The sequence below is a fragment of the Oncorhynchus keta genome, chromosome 7 (assembly GCF_023373465.1).
Source record: "Oncorhynchus keta strain PuntledgeMale-10-30-2019 chromosome 7, Oket_V2, whole genome shotgun sequence".
Taxonomy (NCBI): Eukaryota; Metazoa; Chordata; class Actinopteri; order Salmoniformes; family Salmonidae; genus Oncorhynchus; species Oncorhynchus keta.
The window spans coordinates 38550639-38568789 of record NC_068427.1 but is presented as its reverse complement, the minus strand read 5'-3'; the positions used below and the strand labels follow the sequence as shown (position 1 = coordinate 38568789).

General features: G+C 40.8%; 1 protein-coding gene across 5 annotated transcripts in view; it reads left to right on the top strand.

Moving 5' to 3' along the window:
- LOC118386425 (diacylglycerol kinase beta-like) overlaps positions 1–18151 on the top strand; it is a 171169-nt gene that overhangs the window by 66939 nt on the left and 86079 nt on the right. For 4 of the 5 annotated variants that reach the window (XM_052522797.1, XM_052522800.1, XM_052522796.1 and 1 more), the window contains 8 exons: positions 847–997; positions 4254–4316; positions 6328–6591; positions 9963–10088; positions 12532–12581; positions 13638–13712; positions 13883–14002; positions 14243–14360. In XM_052522797.1, the coding sequence (XP_052378757.1) occupies positions 847–997; positions 4254–4316; positions 6328–6591; positions 9963–10088; positions 12532–12581; positions 13638–13712; positions 13883–14002; positions 14243–14360 (967 nt within the window). The remainder of the gene's footprint in view (positions 1–846; positions 998–4253; positions 4317–6327; positions 6592–9962; positions 10089–12531; positions 12582–13637; positions 13713–13882; positions 14003–14242; positions 14361–18151) is intronic. The other variant, XM_052522799.1, reaches the window with a different exon arrangement.

The window sequence follows — 18151 nt, the reverse complement described above, 5'->3', positions numbered from 1 at the left end:
CGTACTACGGTACCAATAATGCTCTCTCACCCAATCCCAGGTCAAAGGTCAGGGTTCAGGGTTCAGGTCCTATGTTACTTTCTGATGCTCAACTTACCAACATGTAACAACAGTGTATCCATAATTCAGGAATGTTGTGTTTTGTTTTTCAACGGCAAGGCTAATGGCACCGATCACTGTGTGAATGTCAGTTCAGACAACCTCATGCTGTTTCTGTAAAGGTATCTTGCCTGAGGATTCTCTGTCAGGCATGTTACTGTGTCCGCCTGCTGATGAAGTGACTCAGGATTGTTTCTGTGTACTGTCTGTTTCACTCACATTAAACTTTTAAATGTTGGCTAAAATGTCAGCCTACGATCCAACTGATTTATGTTTCTCCAAATTAACGATTTCCTGACTCTTCTCAGCTGTATGGTTTTATTCAAGTCCCAAAAGCAATGTGTGATCGTCATGCTCTTTAGAGAGGTGTTTGAATATGACCTACTAATCTCAAATGCAATACTGCAGATCATCAGTAAAACTCTCAGCATTACAATTCAGGAAAACACATTTTCTAAAGGTTTCATTCCTCTTATATACTGATTTTCAGCATTATGCCTCCTACTGGGCACACACTGGTACCGTAGTATGTGGTTAACAACACTTCACATGGGATTTACCATCCCACATAAATCCAGTGAACAAATTAGAAAATGGGAGGCAAAAATAAGTAAGGTGATAGTACCTTTCATCCCTTGGTGGTGTCCCTTCTTTCTGCTGGCCAGACCCTCTCTTGTGTCCTCTACAAAGGTACCTGACTTCTCCTGTCTATCTCTCCATCCCCTCCAATCATCCATGTGTCTGCAGCCCATAGACTACCAGGGTTTCCAGCTTTTCATGGCCACCTACCTGGAGAACGACATCCCTGAGGAGCTGTGTCAGCACCTATTCACCTCCTTCAAGAGCAAGACAGGGGACTGCTCTCCTGAGATGCCCCGAGCAGGAGTAGGACTCCTGGGTAAGTAGGGTCCTACCTCACCCTGCGGGTCACTCATTCTGGCTGGCACAGTTTTTTTTGTCTTCAGTTTTTGCGAAAAATATCAGCTTTTATTGGACAAGTTCAGGTATTACCTTCCCATTTTAAAATGTTTCATAATGTTTTATCCCTACTAAACATGACCAGGGTAGATATCAACCGTGTCTTTCCTGGCTCTCATTAGTAGTTGCATTTGAACTGGGGTTGATTGCGTATCTGGTTCTTGTTGAATGGATGGAGTTATGCTAAATTGTTGGTACAGATATAGAATCTTAATTTGATCACAATTTTCCTACACTACAGGAAATGCAGATGAGCTTTGTGATTTATATAAAGGAATTGAAAATCCACACTAACTAACGCACAGTTGGAGGATTTGCTGTAACGATATAGGTCAAATTAACATCCTACATTTGTATACTACTGTATGCATGGATCAAATTAGATTCCCTCTCAGGTTAACCCTAGTCTCAGAGAGTGTTTCCTTCTGATTTGCAACTGAAAATGTTTTTCTCAAACACTTTCCATACACACAATGCAAACACTGCTGTACTTTCCATGGCAGATCCTTCAGGAACACACACACCATGCCTGTGTTCCATTTGATTAGATTGATTCATCAGACGATGGTGCTGGAGTGGTCACAGACACTGACATCTTTAGGGTGGTTTACTTCCACTGTCCCTCACTACTGAGCAGCTGAAGCTGAACCTTTCTGCAAATGGAGGGAGGAGATGGAGAGATTTGCATCCAAGCACACCCAACTATCTGAGAGGGAGGGAGGGAGGGAGGGAGGGAGGGAGGGAGGGAGGGAGGGAGGGAGGGAGGGAGGGGGGGAGGGAGGGAGGGAGGGAGGGAGGGAGGGAGGGAGGGAGGGAGGGAGGGAGGGAGGGAGGGAGGGAGGGGGAGGGGAGGGAGGGAGGGAGGGAGGGAGGGAGGGAGGGAGAGGGAGGGAGAGGGAGGGAGGGAGGGAGGGAGAGGGGGAGGGAGGGAGAGAGAGAGGGAGAGGGGGAGGGGAGAGAGAGAGAGAGGGAGAGAGAGAGAGGGAGAGAGAGAGAGAGAGAGAGAGAGAGAGAGAGAGAGAGAGAGAGAGAGAGAGAGAGAAGAGAGAGAGAGAGAGAGAGAGAGAGAGAGAGAGAGAGAGAGAGAAAGCGAGAGAGAGACAGGGAGAAAGGGAGAGAGGGAGGGATTGGCGTGTTATTCTTCCTGTGGATCCTCCATTGGGATCAGATGTGGCGAAGAAGAAGAAAAAGCAATGCAGCCTACACTGCCATCTGGTGTTTAGTCTCTTAACTTACCTCTGTAAGGATGGACAGCATACCCATGTGAGAAATGAGGGTCAAATAGATTCACATTAACTCAACTGATGTCTGTGTTTCCCTGAAGACTTGTTTTTGGAGAATGTGTCTCTCTCTCTCTCTCTCTCTCTCTCTCTCTCTCTCTCTCTCTCTCTCTCTCTCTCTCTCTCTCTCTCTCTCCTCTCTCGTCACATCATGGATTTCTCTCTGTCGCTGACTCTCTCTTTCTCCTTTTCTCTCTCTATCCTCTCTCTTTCTCCTTCTCTCTCTCACTCTCTGTCTCTGTCTGTCGTGAACTCTCTGTCTCTGTCTCTGTCGCTGACTCTCTCTTTCTCCTCTCTCTCTCTCTCTCCCTCGCTCTCTCTCTCTCTCTCCCTCACTCTCTCTCTTCCTCTATCTTTCTCTCTCTCTCTCTCCTCTCTCTCTCTCTCTCTCTCTCTCGCTCTCGTCACATCATGGATTTATTATTCAGGACAAGAGAAGCTTGTGTTGCCTTAACTGAATCAATCTCATAGTCCCCAACCAAAGCAGACAGGGGGAAATAAGTCTTCCTAGTGTATTGTTGACACCCTTCTTCCCTCCTCTGTCATGACAGAAGGTCTGTTTTGTTGTGTGTTGGACAGGCATGGGCTACAGTTTAGATTGATGTTCTGCTTTCCAAACAGACTATCCATCTCTCTTTCATGCCTTTCATGACTTCCTGTCCTTGCTCATTGGCCTACAGCATCAGTAGAGAATGTTACTCTACGGCCAAAAGGAATCTGCTTCTTTGATGATCCTCATTACAATAGCAATGCATCAGTTTGAACAGTGTATTGTTGTTGTTTCTACGGTAGCGTCATTTGTCTCTAGTCATTGAAGCACTAGTCTGCTCCTTTAGACTATCTCAACCTCTTTGCTTTTTTATATTGTTTCATTCTCTTCTCTTTAAATTGTCACCAGATTCACTATGTTTTTACAGAAAGGCCTATAAGCTAACTGTATTTTTACGACATTTTATTATGGAGTTTTATTGAGTTGGAAATGTATTGAATTTTCCCCTTTAACAGAGTCTATATCACACTCATTCTCCTTCCCCTTTAACAGAGTCTATATCACAGTCCTCCTCCTTTAAAAGAGTCTATATCACACTCCTTCTCCTCCTTTAACAGAGTCTATATCACAGTCCTCCTCCTTTAAAAGAGTCTATATCACACTCCTTCTCCTTTAACAGAGTCTATATCACAGTCCTCCTCCTTTAAAAGAGTCTATATCACACTCCTTCTCCTCCTTTAACAGAGTCTATATCACACTCCTTCTCCTTCCCCTTTAACAGAGTCTATATCACACTCCTTCTCCTCCTTTAACAGAGTCTATATCACACTCCTTCTCCTCCTTTAGCAGAGTCTATATCACACTCCTTCTCCTTTAACAGAGTCTATATCACACTCCTTCTCCTTCCCCTTTAACAGAGTCTATATCACACTCATTCTCCTTCTCCTTTAACAGAGTCTATATCACACTCATTCTCCTTCTCCTTTAACAGAGTCTATATCACACTCATTCTCCTTCCCGTTTAACAGAGTCTATATCACACTCATTCTCCTTCCCCTTTAACAGAGTCTATATCACACTCATTCTCCTTCCCCTTTAACAGAGTCTATATCACAGTCCTTCTCCTTTTGCTTTAACAGAGTCTATATCACACTCATTCTCCTTCCCCTTTAACAGAGTCTATATCACAGTCATTCTCCTTCCCCTTTAACAGAGTCTATATCACAGTCATTCTCCTTCCCCTTTAACAGAGTCTATATCACAGTCATTCTCCTTCCCCTTTAACAGAGTCTATATCACAGTCCTTCTCCTTTTGCTTTAACAGTCTACAGAATATCACACTCCTTCTAGTGCATTTCTCTCACCTCTCACTTTGTCTTGCTTTTCTTTCCATGCTGTGTCTGCAGAGCCACGTTCCATTGATGCAGGCATCTCTATACAGACTGAAGTGGCCTGTGCCCCCATAACAGGTACCACTACCACTGCAGGACAACAGGACAATGTTTAGATATCCCTAATAAGACCCATGGTCCAGCTACTGTAACCATCTCCCTCACCAGTGTTTGGCTGTGACTTGTGATCAGTGTTTTTGAGCAGGTGACATGTGGTAGTAATACTGTGTATTGTGGCGCAGTGGATTTGCGTTTCTTGTGAACGTTTTTTTTTTTGTATGTGGAATATACAGTGCATTTAGAAAGTATTCAGACCCCTTGACCTTTTCCACATTTTGTTACGTTACAGGCTTACTCTAAAAATGATAAAAATATTTTTTTCCTCATCAATCTACACACCACGCCCCATAATGACAAAGTGAAAACAGGTTGAGACATTTTTGCACATGTATTAAAAATAAAAATAAAAAATAGCTTAGTTACATAAGTATTCAGACCCTTTGCTATGAGACTCGACATTGAGCTCAGGTGCATCCTGTTTCCATTGATCATCCTTGAGATGTTTCTACAACTTGATTGGAATCCACCTGTGGTGAATTCAATTGATTGGACATGATTTGGAAAGGCACACACCTGTCTATATAAGGTTCCACAGTTGACAGTGCATGTCAGAGGAAAAACCAAGCCTTGAGGTCAAAGGAATTGTCCGTAGAGCTCCGAGATTGATAGGATTGTGTCGAGGCACAGATCTGGGGAAGGGTACCAAAGAATGTATGCAGCATTGAAGGTCTCCAAGAGCACAGTGGCCTCCATCATTCTTAAATAGAAGAAGTTTGGAACCACCAAGACTCTTCCGCCCGGCCAAACTGAGCAATCGGGGGAGAAGGGCCCTGGTCAGGGAGGTGACCAAGAACCCGATGGTCACTCTGACAGAGCTCCGGAGTTCCTCTGTGGAGATGGGAGAACCTTCCAGAAGGACGACCATCTCTGCAGCACTCCACCAATCAGGCTTTTATAGTAGAATGGCCAGACGGAAGCCACTCCTCAGTAAAAGGCACATGACATCCCACTTGGAGTTTGCCAAAAAGGCACCTTAATGACTCAGACCATGAGAAACAAGATTCTCTGGTCTGATGAAACCTAGATTGAACTTTGGCCTGAATGCCAAGCGTCACGTCTGCAGGAAACCTGGCACCATCCCTACGGTGAAACATGGTGGTGGCAGCATCAAGCTGTGGGGATGTTCTTCAGTGGCAGGGACTGGGAGACTAGTCAGGATCGAGGGAAAGATGAATGAAGCAAAGTACAGAGAGATCCTTGATGAAAACCTGCTCAGGACCATAGACTGAGGCGAAGGTTCACCTTCCAACAGGCCAACGACCCTAAGCACACAGCCAAGACAAGGCAAAAGTGGCTTCGGGACAAGTCTCTGAATGTCCTTGAGTGGCCCAGCCAGAGCCCGGACTTGAACCAGATCGAACATCTCTGGAGAGACCTGAAAATAGCTGTGCATTGACGCTCCCCAGCCAACCTGATAGAGTTTGAGAGGATCTGCAGAGTAGAATGGGAGAAACTACCCAAATACAAGTGTGTCAAGCTTGTAGCGTCATATCCAAGAAGACCCGAGGCTGTAATCGCTGCCAAAGGTGCTTCAACAAAGTACAGAATAAAGGGTCTGAATACTTATGTGAATGTAATATTTACGTTTTTCATTTTGTATCAATTTGAAAAATTGTATAAAAACCTGTTTTTGCTTCATCATGATGGGTTATTGCTGAGGAAAACAAAATATTTATTTGATTGCAGAAGAAGGCTTTCACGTAACAAAATGTGAAGAAAAAGTCAAGGGATCTGAGTACTTTCAGCCAAGTAAAGGCCCCCCTGCCAAATCCTCCCCTAACCCGGACGACACTGGGCCAATTTGGCACCGTCCTATGGGACTCCCGGCCACGGTCGGTTGTGGCACAACCCGGGTCTGTAGTACTGCGATGCACTGCGATACAGTGTCTTAGAGTGCTGCACCACTGGGGAGGCCTCCCTATTCTGTTTTGTCTTTCCTGAATTCCTCTTTTCTCTCTCTGTCTTCTAGGAATGAATGGAAAGAGCATCCTGAAAGCCATGGGTCGACCCACACCGGAGCCTTCCACTATGATGGCCTCATGTTCAGGTGCCATATCCATCTCTCCCTGCTCCTCCCGTTCCTCCTCACAGCCCTCTGGGATGGGGCCCCACACACCTGGGGGGTCCTACCGCTCACCTGCCTGCACCCAGGTCAAACCCTCCACATGCAGCAGTAGTAACACCCTGACCCCCACCCCAGCCAAGTCCCCAGCCTCCCTTCGTCTCTCCCCAGGTAAACACCTTGTTCAGGTGCTGTAGGAACTTATACTGATTTACTGGAAAAGTTGTGACGCAGGCTGTGTTAGACTGCTGTATTAGACTGCTGTATTATACCGCCATACAAGACCGCCGTATTAGACTATGGATTCCAATGATATCAATGTTACTGCACTGTCATGCCTGGGACATTACGAATGCCACAGCAAATAACTCCCTCTACAAATTCTACTGATTTTAACTCACAGCAAGGCATTTCAGCAGTTTAATAAAGTGTGGCTATAATGTCTGAGCTGTGGCCATTGGTGTCTGTTAGTTCAATACTTTGTGTAAAGCAATTTATTTTTAAATTTTTAAAATATTTATTTAATTGAACCTTTATTTAACTAGGCAAGTCAGTTAAGAACTAATTCTTATTTACAATGACGGCCAGCACCGGCCAAACCCGGACGACGCTGGGCCAATTGTGCTCCGCCCTATGGGAGTCTCAATCACCGCCAGATGTGATATGTAGGGCATGTGTACTGATAGCTACATCAGCTTTACCAGCTTTACACAGGGATGAGATTAATTTAATTTGTTTTACATGTGGCTATCACATCATATCACCATATCAATATCAATATCAACATATTAATATCAATATAACCATATCAATATCACCTTATCAATATCACCATATTAATATCAATATCACCATATCAACATCACCACATTAATATCACCTTATCAATATCACCACATCAATATCACCACATCAATATCACCTTATCAATATCACCATATCAATATCACCACATCAATATCAAAATCACAATATTAATATCACCATATCAATATCACCTTATTAATACCACCATATCAATATCAAAATCACAATATCAAAATCACAATATTAATATCACCATATCAATATTACCATATCAATATCACCATATCAATATCACCATATCAATATCACCATATTAATATCACCATATCAATATTACCATATTAATATCACCATATTAATATCACCATATCAATATCACCATATCAATATTACCATATTAATATCCATATCATCATATCAATATCACCATATTAATATCACCATATCAATATCACCATATCAATATCACCATATTAATATCACCATATCAATATTACCATATTAATATCACCATATTAATATCACCATATCAATATTACCATATTAATATCCATATCATCATATCAATATCACCATATCAATATTACCATATCAATATCACCATATTAATATCACCATATCAATATTACCATATTAATATCCATATCATCATATCAATATCACCATATTAATATTACCATATTAATATCACCATATCAATATCACCATATCAATATTACCATATTAATATCACCATATTAATATCACCATATCAATATTACCATATTAATATCCATATCATCATATCAATATCACCATATTAATATCACCATATCAATATCACCATATCAATATTACCATATTAATATCCATATCATCATATCAATATCACCATATCAATATCACCATATCAATATCACCTTATTAATATCACCATATCAATATTACCATATTAATATCCATATCATCATATCAATATCAACATATTAATATCACCATATCAATATCACCATATCAATATTACCATATTAATATCCATATCATCATATCAATATCACCATATCAATATCACCATATCAATATCACCACATCAAAATCACAATATTAATATCACCATATCAATATCACCATATCAATATCACCATAATATCAATATATCATATCAAAATCACAATATCAATATCACCATATTAATATTACCATATTAATATCACCATATCAATATCACCTTATTAATATCAATAATAGCCATATCATATATCAATATCACCATATCAATATCACCATATCAATATTACAATATTAATATCAATTTCACCATATCACCATATCAATATCACCATATCAATATCACCATATTAATACCACCATATTAATATCACCATATCAATATTACAATATTAATATCAATATCACCATATCAATATCACCATATCAATCTCACAATATCAATATCACCATATCAATATTACCATATTAATATCCATATCATCATATCAATATCACCATATCAATATTACCATATCAATATCACCATATTAATATCACCATATCAATATTACCATATTAATATCACCATATCAATATTACCATATTAATATCCATATCATCAATATCACCATATTAATATCACCATATCAATATCACCATATCAATATTACCATATTAATATCACCATATTAATATCACCATATCAATATTACCATATTAATATCCATATCATCATATCAATATCACCATATTAATATCACCATATCAATATCACCATATCAATATTACCATATTAATATCCATATCATCATATCAATATCACCATATTAATATCACCATATCAATATCACCATATCAATATTACCATATTAATATCCATATCATCATATCAATATCACCATATCAATATCACCATATCAATATCACCTTATTAATATCACCATATCAATATCAAAATCACAATATCAAAATCACCATATTAATATCACCATATCAATATCACCATATCAATATCACCTTATTAATATTACCATATTAATAGCCATATCATCATATCAATATCACCATATTAATATCAATATCACCATATCAATATTACCATATTAATATCAATATCACCATATCAATATTACCATATTAATATCAATATCATCATATCAATATCATCATATCAATATTACCATATCCATATCATCATATCAATATCACCATATCAATATTACCATATTAATATCAATATCACCATATTAATATCACCATATCAATATCACCATATTAATATCACCATATTAATATCACCATATCAATATTACCATATTAATATCACCATATCAATATTACCATATCAATATCACCATATCCATATCATCATATCAATATCACCATATCAATATCACCATATTAATATCACCATATCAATATTACAATATTAATATCAATTTCACCATATCACCATATCAATATCACCATATCAATATCACCATATTAATACCACCATATTAATATCACCATATCAATATTACAATGTTAATATCAATATCACCATATCAATCTCACAATATCAATATCACCATATCAATATTACCATATTAATATCACATTATCAATATTACCATATTAATATTACCATATTAACATCACCTTATCAATATCACCATATCCATATCACATCACAATTTGCCATGTTGCTTAGTAATGCTCGTGGTCATTGCTGTATGACATCACCGTCTCTCATGGATATGCCATGTTCCATTCCTCTCCCACAGAGAGAATCAGAGGGGAGAAGAGGAGGAGCCCGTCCCCAGTACCTTCCCCCCAGGTGGTGTTTCTGAAGGACATTGTGTGTTACCTGTCCCTACTGGAGAGGGGCACACCAGAGGACAAGCTGGAGTGTGAGTTACAGCGTCTAATTACTAGTGTGTAAACAACCAAGGTATTTGAGAGAGGTCAGTCATGTTGAGTAGTCAAAAGGTGTCACCTAAACTTCTCAGAAAGACATCCTCCCACAATCTGAGTGGATAAGTCAATTCATTAATTCAGGTAGGAAATCATTTTTCCAGCTCAGTCACCAAATACAGGTGAGCTTTCACGCACAAGCACACACACACACATACACACACACCAGTGCCATTTCAGATGACGGAGGACAATTTGTATTTTTTATGAGCATGGCCTTATTTCTATTACAGTATATTGGATGACTGTCATTCATATTACATACACCCAGGTAAATGTAACAGCGATAGGTTTAGGCTACTACATGGTAATATAATTTCTCCCTATACCCATCATGAAGTTGCTACAACCTAGCCTTTGAATTAAAGTTTACAACGTAGGTGCACAGGTCGAGAGACAAATTTGATATGACAGACAGTGACACATGGACAGATAGTGACATTCAATGCCACCTTGCACACTCTTGCCTGTATCTAGCTGATCTAGAGTGTAATCATTAGTCCAACAGTCCAAACGAGAGTTTCTATTGGACAAATTCAGGTAAGTTTATCCCCGTTTTGTTTAAGAAACGTTCTTCAACAGAATCGGCAGAATGAATGCAGCCTTGACCACGTGTTAACACAGTTCACAGTTTCATAGCAGCCACGTTGTATTCCTACTCGCATCTACGTTATGCGCTCTCCTCCTTTCACCTCTTTCCTTCGCTTGTGGACATCAGCTGTATGTGACCAGGTAAAAATAACTTTCCGAGCCAAGCCACTACACACAGCCTACATCGTTGTCACCATATTAGCTAAAGTAACGTCATGGTCAGCATAGCAAATAGAACTAAAGCGTTTGTAAACCCAGCTACATCCAGTAACGTTACATTGTACAGTCAGGAAAGCAGTTACACCAGAGGGCCCCGGTGGCAATACATTTGTAAAACCAAAAGCTTGCCTTGACTTGGAAGAGTTCCAGTGTTGTGTGGGATAGTCATAGCCAGCTAGCTAACATCCCTCTGTTTGAGCAGGGTGTCTCAGTGGGCTAAACTAGCTAGCTGCATTGGCTAGCTAAGTGAAACTGAAAGTACAAACAAATGACAATCTCTATGTCTCTCTATTTTCTTTCTCTCTTTTTGAGTCAACTAATCACCACATTTTATGCACTGCAGTGCTAGCTAGCTGTAGTTTATGCTTTCAGTACTAGATTCATTCTCTGATCCTTTGATTGGGTGTACAACATGTCAGTTCATGCTGCAAGAGCTCTGATAGATTGGACGATGTCCTCCGGAAGTTGTGATAATTACTGTGTAAGTCTATGGAAGGGGATGAGAACCATGAGCCTCCTAGGTTTTGTATTGAAGTCAATGTACTCAGAGGAGGACGGAAACTAATTGTCCTCCGGCTACATCATGGTGTTACCCTACAGAGTGCTGTTGAGACTACTGCCGACCTTTTTGCAAAATAGTGTTTTAATCAATTATTTGGTGATGTGATTATATTTAGTATAGTTTTATCTAATTTTAATGTTTTTAACATTTAATTTTTATGAAATTCACTGAGGAGGATGGTCCTCCCATTGCTCCTCTGATGAGCTTCCACTGACACACACACACACACACACACACACACACACACACACACACACACACACACACACACACACACACACACACACACACACACACACACACACACACACACACACACACACACACACACACACACACACACACACACACGCACACAGTTTGTGAGCAGTGAGTCAGGAGTTAGGCTCCCCTTGGGATTAACTCAGCCTCAGTACCTGTCCTCGTTAGCCCATGGACATCATAAACCCTGGTGTGTCCAATAGACTTCTTTAGCGTTGGGAGCTATATCCGCACAATTTGACACAGCTAATCTCTGCTAACTGCTTCCGACATCCCAATAAAACAGGAGTACGTGTCACTCTCTATTACATCCCCTGCTCCAACAGAGGAGTGGTGTTGTGTCACGCTCTAATACTTCCCCTGCTCCAACACAGGAGTGGTGTTGTGTCACGCTCTAATACTTCCCCTGCTCCAACACAGGAGTGGTGTTGCGTCACGGCCTAATACTTCCCCTGCTCCAACACAGGAGTGGTGTTGTGTCACGGTCTAATACTTCCCCTGCTCCAACACAGGAGTGGTGTTGTGTCACGGTCTAATACTTCCCCTGCTCCAACACAGGAGTGGTGTTGTGTCACGCTCAGATACTTCCCCTGCTCCAACACAGGAGTGGTGCTGAGTCACACTCTAATACTTCCCCTGCTCTACAGAGGGGTGGTCTGACTGGGAATTCAAGTGGTGCTGACAGACAGGGACTTCAAGACATTACAGCTGAATCATGGGGTCCCTTTTTTCTCGTTCCCCTCCAGTCATGTTCCGGCTGTACGACACAGATGGCAACGGAGTACTGGACAGCTCGGTTAGTGGCCCTCTCTTCTCTTCTCCTCTCTTCTTTTCCCTACTCTTCTCTCCTTTCGTCTGTTCTGTTCTCCTCTGCTCTACCGTTTTAATCTACTCTTTCTTTTCTTTCCTTTCTTCTGTTCTCTCCCCTCTCCTTCCATCTCCTTTCCTCCCTTCTCCTCCCCTCCCCTCCCCTCTCCTCTCTTTTCCTCTTCTCTCCTTTCTTCTGTTCTGGTCTCTCCTTTCCTTTCCTCATCTCCTCCCCTCCCCTCTCCTCTCCTCTCCTCTCCTCTTCTCTCTTTTCTTCTGTTCTGGTCTCTCCTTTCCTTTCCTCTTCTCTTCTCTCCTTTCTTCTGTTCTGGTCTCTGCTTTCCTCATCTCCTCTCCTCACAGCTCCGCTCTTCTCCTCTCATGCAGTGCTAAGCTCAGTGCAATTAGAACAACTCTGTTACAATACATCCTTATTTCCTCTGAACTGCACTGCTTCATTCTTAGATCCTTCAACAGTATACCGAGTCGATATGCAGGGTTATGAGGTAATTGAAGTAGATATGTACATACACTACCAATACAAAGTTTTAGAACACCTTTTTATTCTAGGGTTTTTCTTAATTTAGACTATTTTCTACATTGTAGAATAACAGTGAAGACATCAACACTATGAAATAACACATATGGAATCATGTAGTAACTGAAAAAGTGTTAAATATTTTATATTTGAGATTCTTAGGATGATATCAGAGGATACTGTCATCATAGAATGATGTGGATGATATCAGAGGATACTGTCATCATAGAATGATGTGGATGATATCAGAGGATACTGTCATCATAGAATGATGTGGATGTGGATGATATCAGAGGATACTGTCATCATAGGATGATGTGGATGATATCAGAGGATACTGTGGTCTGACTGACTTAATTTGTTTTCAAGGACACTCCCTATGATTTTCTTGGGCACGCCAAAATGTGGAGGATTTTTTTGTTTTCTAAACAGAGAACATATGTGATCGTCTCTGTCAGTCTCTTGGTAGTAATATCTGTGGATGTGTGAATGCATTGCTGGGTGTAGGAACTGGACCGCATCATCAATCAGATGGTCCACGTGGCAGAGTACCTGGAATGGGACTCGGCAGAGCTGCGACCGGTAAGGATGCACACAGCCTTGTGTCTCTTGTTTCCCCTGTTCCCAACATCTTGTGGCTACCTGAAAAGGCTTAACGGCAGTGACAAGGAAATGTTGGATCATTACAGTGTTATAATTTGACAAGACTTTACTGCACTCACCTCTGTCCTCCCCGTCTCCCTGTGATTTAGATCCTGAAGGAGATGATGGAGGAGATAGACTATGACCGGGACGGAACTGTCACCCTGGAGGAGTGGATCAGAGGAGGCCTCACCACCATCCCTCTGCTGGTCCTGCTGGGCATGGAGACGGTGAGGGAGGGTGCATGTGTGTGTGTGTGTGTGATATTATTTGAGAAAGGATGCCGTATAGCAGATGCTTTTATCCAAAGTGCATACATGAGTGCATACATTTTAGTAAGTGTATTTGATCCCTGTGGGAAGAGAGATAAAGTATGTGTCTGCGTGCGTTTAGAGTGTCAGTTCCACAAAATCAATTCAGAAAGATTGATATCTTTCTCTTTCTCTTTCTCTCTCTTTCTCTCTCTGTAGAATGTTCAGGAAGATGGTCAGCATGTGTGGAAACTGAAGCACTTCAACAAGCCAGCCTACTGTAACTACTGCCACACCATGCTGCTGGGAGTTCGCAAGCAGGGCCTCTGCTGCTCCAGTGAGTGTGTGTGTGTGGCCCTTAGTTCTACTGTCTCTCTCTGTCTCATTAAAGAGATACTTCAAGATTTTGGCAGAATTTTGAGTCAGAAGAACTCGTGGGTACCATTTTTATGTCTCTGTGTCCAGTATGAAGGAAGATAGGTCAGATTGTTTCACAAGCTAATGCAAACTTGCGTTAGCGCAATGACTGGAAGTCTATGGTATCTGCAGAAAAATGCATTAAAAGTATAGGGAGTGTTACTTTTTTCACTGCGAATTATGGGAGATGCGGGTGGGGGGCTCAGCTCCCCTGAATGAGACATTAGCTCCCCTAAATGCAACAAAAGTACAACTTTGAGGGGGTGTCTAAAACATACTAACTGAATTATTCACCCATTTGTTTAAAATGCAGTGGAAAATATGTTTTACAATGGTAAATATGAAAATAAATGCTTGACCATTTATTTATATGTGATTGCACAAATCGTCCCCCTGTTCACTGTGCTGTCCACTCAGTAGTGCTACATTTAGCCACAGCTGGGCTGAGTACATTGTACTAGTTCATTTTCACAATTTGTTTGCCATGTGCCCTTGATAAAAAATAGCCTTTACTTATTCCAATGCATTAGATGTATCTGTACGTTTATCTGATGTATCATTGTTTACTTTTGTCAGTCAGCTGTTTAGAGCGATTGATTCTTTTCTAGCAGTATTTGTCTACTTTCCTGGATCAGCTGATGATGGTCCACAATATCACTAGACAATCTAATCCATCCTAAATGAATGACAGTAGGCCTAAAGTGATCTATTTCTGTTAGAAGCATCCGATAGGCCTACATTATTTTGAATTTGTGTGCCCATGAGAACTGTTTTCACAGTGGAACATAACGAAATGTTATCTAGGCATATTTACACTTAGGCTACAGTGCATTTTCCGAGATCTCCAACATCGATGAATCGTACAGGGTTTAAGTTCAAAGTTCTAATTCAAAAAACAGTCATACATGTAACTAATGTAAAGAAAGAAAGGTAGTGTTTTATGTCACACAATCTGTGAAGACTCCAATCATTCAACTCATGAATTATAGACAACTCATGGACTAGGGTGTAAAACATGTTTTGATTAAACTTGTGTATTATATTGAAGGTAGGCTATCTGTTCTGTGTGTGTTCATGTGTGTAAAATTGCCTCGGCGTAGAGGGCAGGCTACCTGCGGTGTTGTAGGCCTACTGCAGGGTAAACTCAACTAAATGTAGTTTGCCAACCTTTTCCAGAAAAATGCATTAAAAGTATAGGGAATGTTACTTTTTTCACTGCGACCGGCAACCAGTGTTTTGCCACCTATTTGTTTTACCACTGCATCACTGGCTATTGTTATCAAATCAAATCAGGCTTTATTTATACAGCATATTTCAGACATTGAATGCAACACAATGTGCTTAAATGATTAAAATAAAGCTGCCATATTTAGTACACAACAAACAAAATACAATGGCTTGCGAAAGTATTCAACCCCTTGGCAGTTTTCCTATTTTGTTGCCTTACAACCTGGAATTGAAATATATTTTTGGGGAGTTTATATAATTTGATTTACACAACATGCCTACCACTTTGAAGATGCAGAATATTTTGTATTGTGAAACAAACAATAAATTAGTTTTTTTTTAACGGAAAACTTGAGCGTGCATAACTATTCACCCCCAAATTCAATACTTTGTAGAAACAAATTTTGCAGCAATTACAGCTGAAGTCTCTTGGGGTATGTCTCTATAAGCTTGGCACATCTAGCCACTGGGATTGGCCACTAATGGGCAAAACTGCTCCAGCTCCTTCAAGTTGGATGGATTCTGCTGGCAATCTTTCAGTCATACCACAGATTCTCAATTGGATTGAGGTCTGGGCTTTGACTAGGCCATTCCAAGACATTTCAATGTTTCCCCTTCAACCACTCGAGTGTTGCTTTAGAAGTATGCTTAGGGTCATTGTCCTGCTGGAAGGTGAACCTCCGTCCCGGTCTCAAATCTCTTGAAGACTGAAACAGGTTCCCTCAAGAATTTATCTGTATTTAGCGCCATCCATCATTCCTTCAATTCTAACCAGTTTCCCAGTCCCTGCCAATGAAAAACATACCCACAGCATGATGCTGCCACCACCATGCTTCACTGTGGGGATGGTTATCTCGGGGTGATGAGAGGTGTTGGGTTTGCTCCAGACATAACATTTTCCTTGATGGCCAAAAAGTTCAATTTTAGTCTCATCTAACCAGAGTACCTTCTTCCATATGTTTGGGGAGTCTCCCACATGACATTTGGTGAACACCAAACGTGTTTATGTTATTTCATTCTTTTTCTTTTTTCTGGCCACTCCTCTGTAAAGCCCAGGTCTGTGGAGTGTACGGCTTAAAGTGGTCCTATGGACAGATACTCCAATCTCCGCTGTGGAGCTTTGCAGCTCCTTCAGGGTTATCTTTGGTCTCTTTGTTGCCTCTCTGATGAATGTCCTCCTTGCCTAGTCCATGAGTTTTGGTGGGCGCCCTCTCTTAGCAGGTTTGTTGTGGTGCCATATTCTTTCAATTTTTAAATAATGGATTTAATGGTGCTCCTTGGGATGTTCAAAGTTTCTGATATTTTGTTATAACCCAACCCTGATCTGTACATCTCCACAACTTTGTCCCTGACCTGTTTGGAGAGCTCCTTGGTCTTCATGGTGCTGCTTGGTTGGTGGTGCTCCTTGCTTAGTGGTGTTGCAGACTCTGGGGCCTTTCAGAACAGGTGTATATATACGGAGATCATGTGACAGATCATGTGACACTTAGATTGCACACAGGTGGACTTTATTTACCTATTATGTGACTTTTGAAGGTAATTGGTTGCACCAGATCTTATTTAGGGCCTTTATAGCAAAGGAGTGAATACATATTCACAAACCACTTTTCCATTTGAATTTTTTTAGAATTCTTTGAAACAAGTATTTTTTTCATTTCACTTCAACAATTTGGACTATTTTGTGTCTGTCCATTACATGAAATCCAAATAAAAATATATTTAAATTACAGGTTGTAATGCAACAAAATGGGAAAAAATGCCAAATGGAGTGAAAACTTTTGCAATGCACTGTAAAAACAAAAGAAGGACACAAACTGAACTACTAAAAAACACAGAGGAAAAAAAAGCTAAGCTAAAAAGATTTGTTTTAAGATCTATTTTAATAATGTCCACAGTTTTGGCCCCACTCAGGTTCTCTGGCAGGTTCACTGCCCCAGCAGCCTTGTATGGCTCCTGGGCGATCCCCCACTTTAACCCCCCCCGCCAGACAATATGTCTGGGTAACTGTATATTCTCAGTATTATGAACGAGTTGTGTTTTTTTTGGTAGCATTTCGTAGTGTGACTGGTTTTACTAAGTGCTTTAGTACTGTATAAAGTTAGAGGTCCGCCATTTGATAGATTCCCCCACTCGCCCTACCTCAGGCTTCCAGTGGGGAGACCTGAGGTCAACCTACCCCCTCTCCCCATCTCGTACTTCTGAGTGGGAGACCTTCCCACCCAAACTAGAATCAGGGCGCCCACTCCGACAAGGTTAATTGACCCACAGTCCCACATGGTGACATGATATCATTGACGTAATGTGCAAATGAGCAATAGAAAACCGTTTGCGCAAATGTCACCATTCCAAATTTGTGGGTGCAGGAGCCCTGTGCCGCCCCCGAAAAGATTCCCAATGTCGCCTATACCTAATTCCACCACTGGGCTGGGGGCATAATAACTAAAGGCTGCCTCCATGTCTCTTGGTCCTAGACTTTGGGATAGT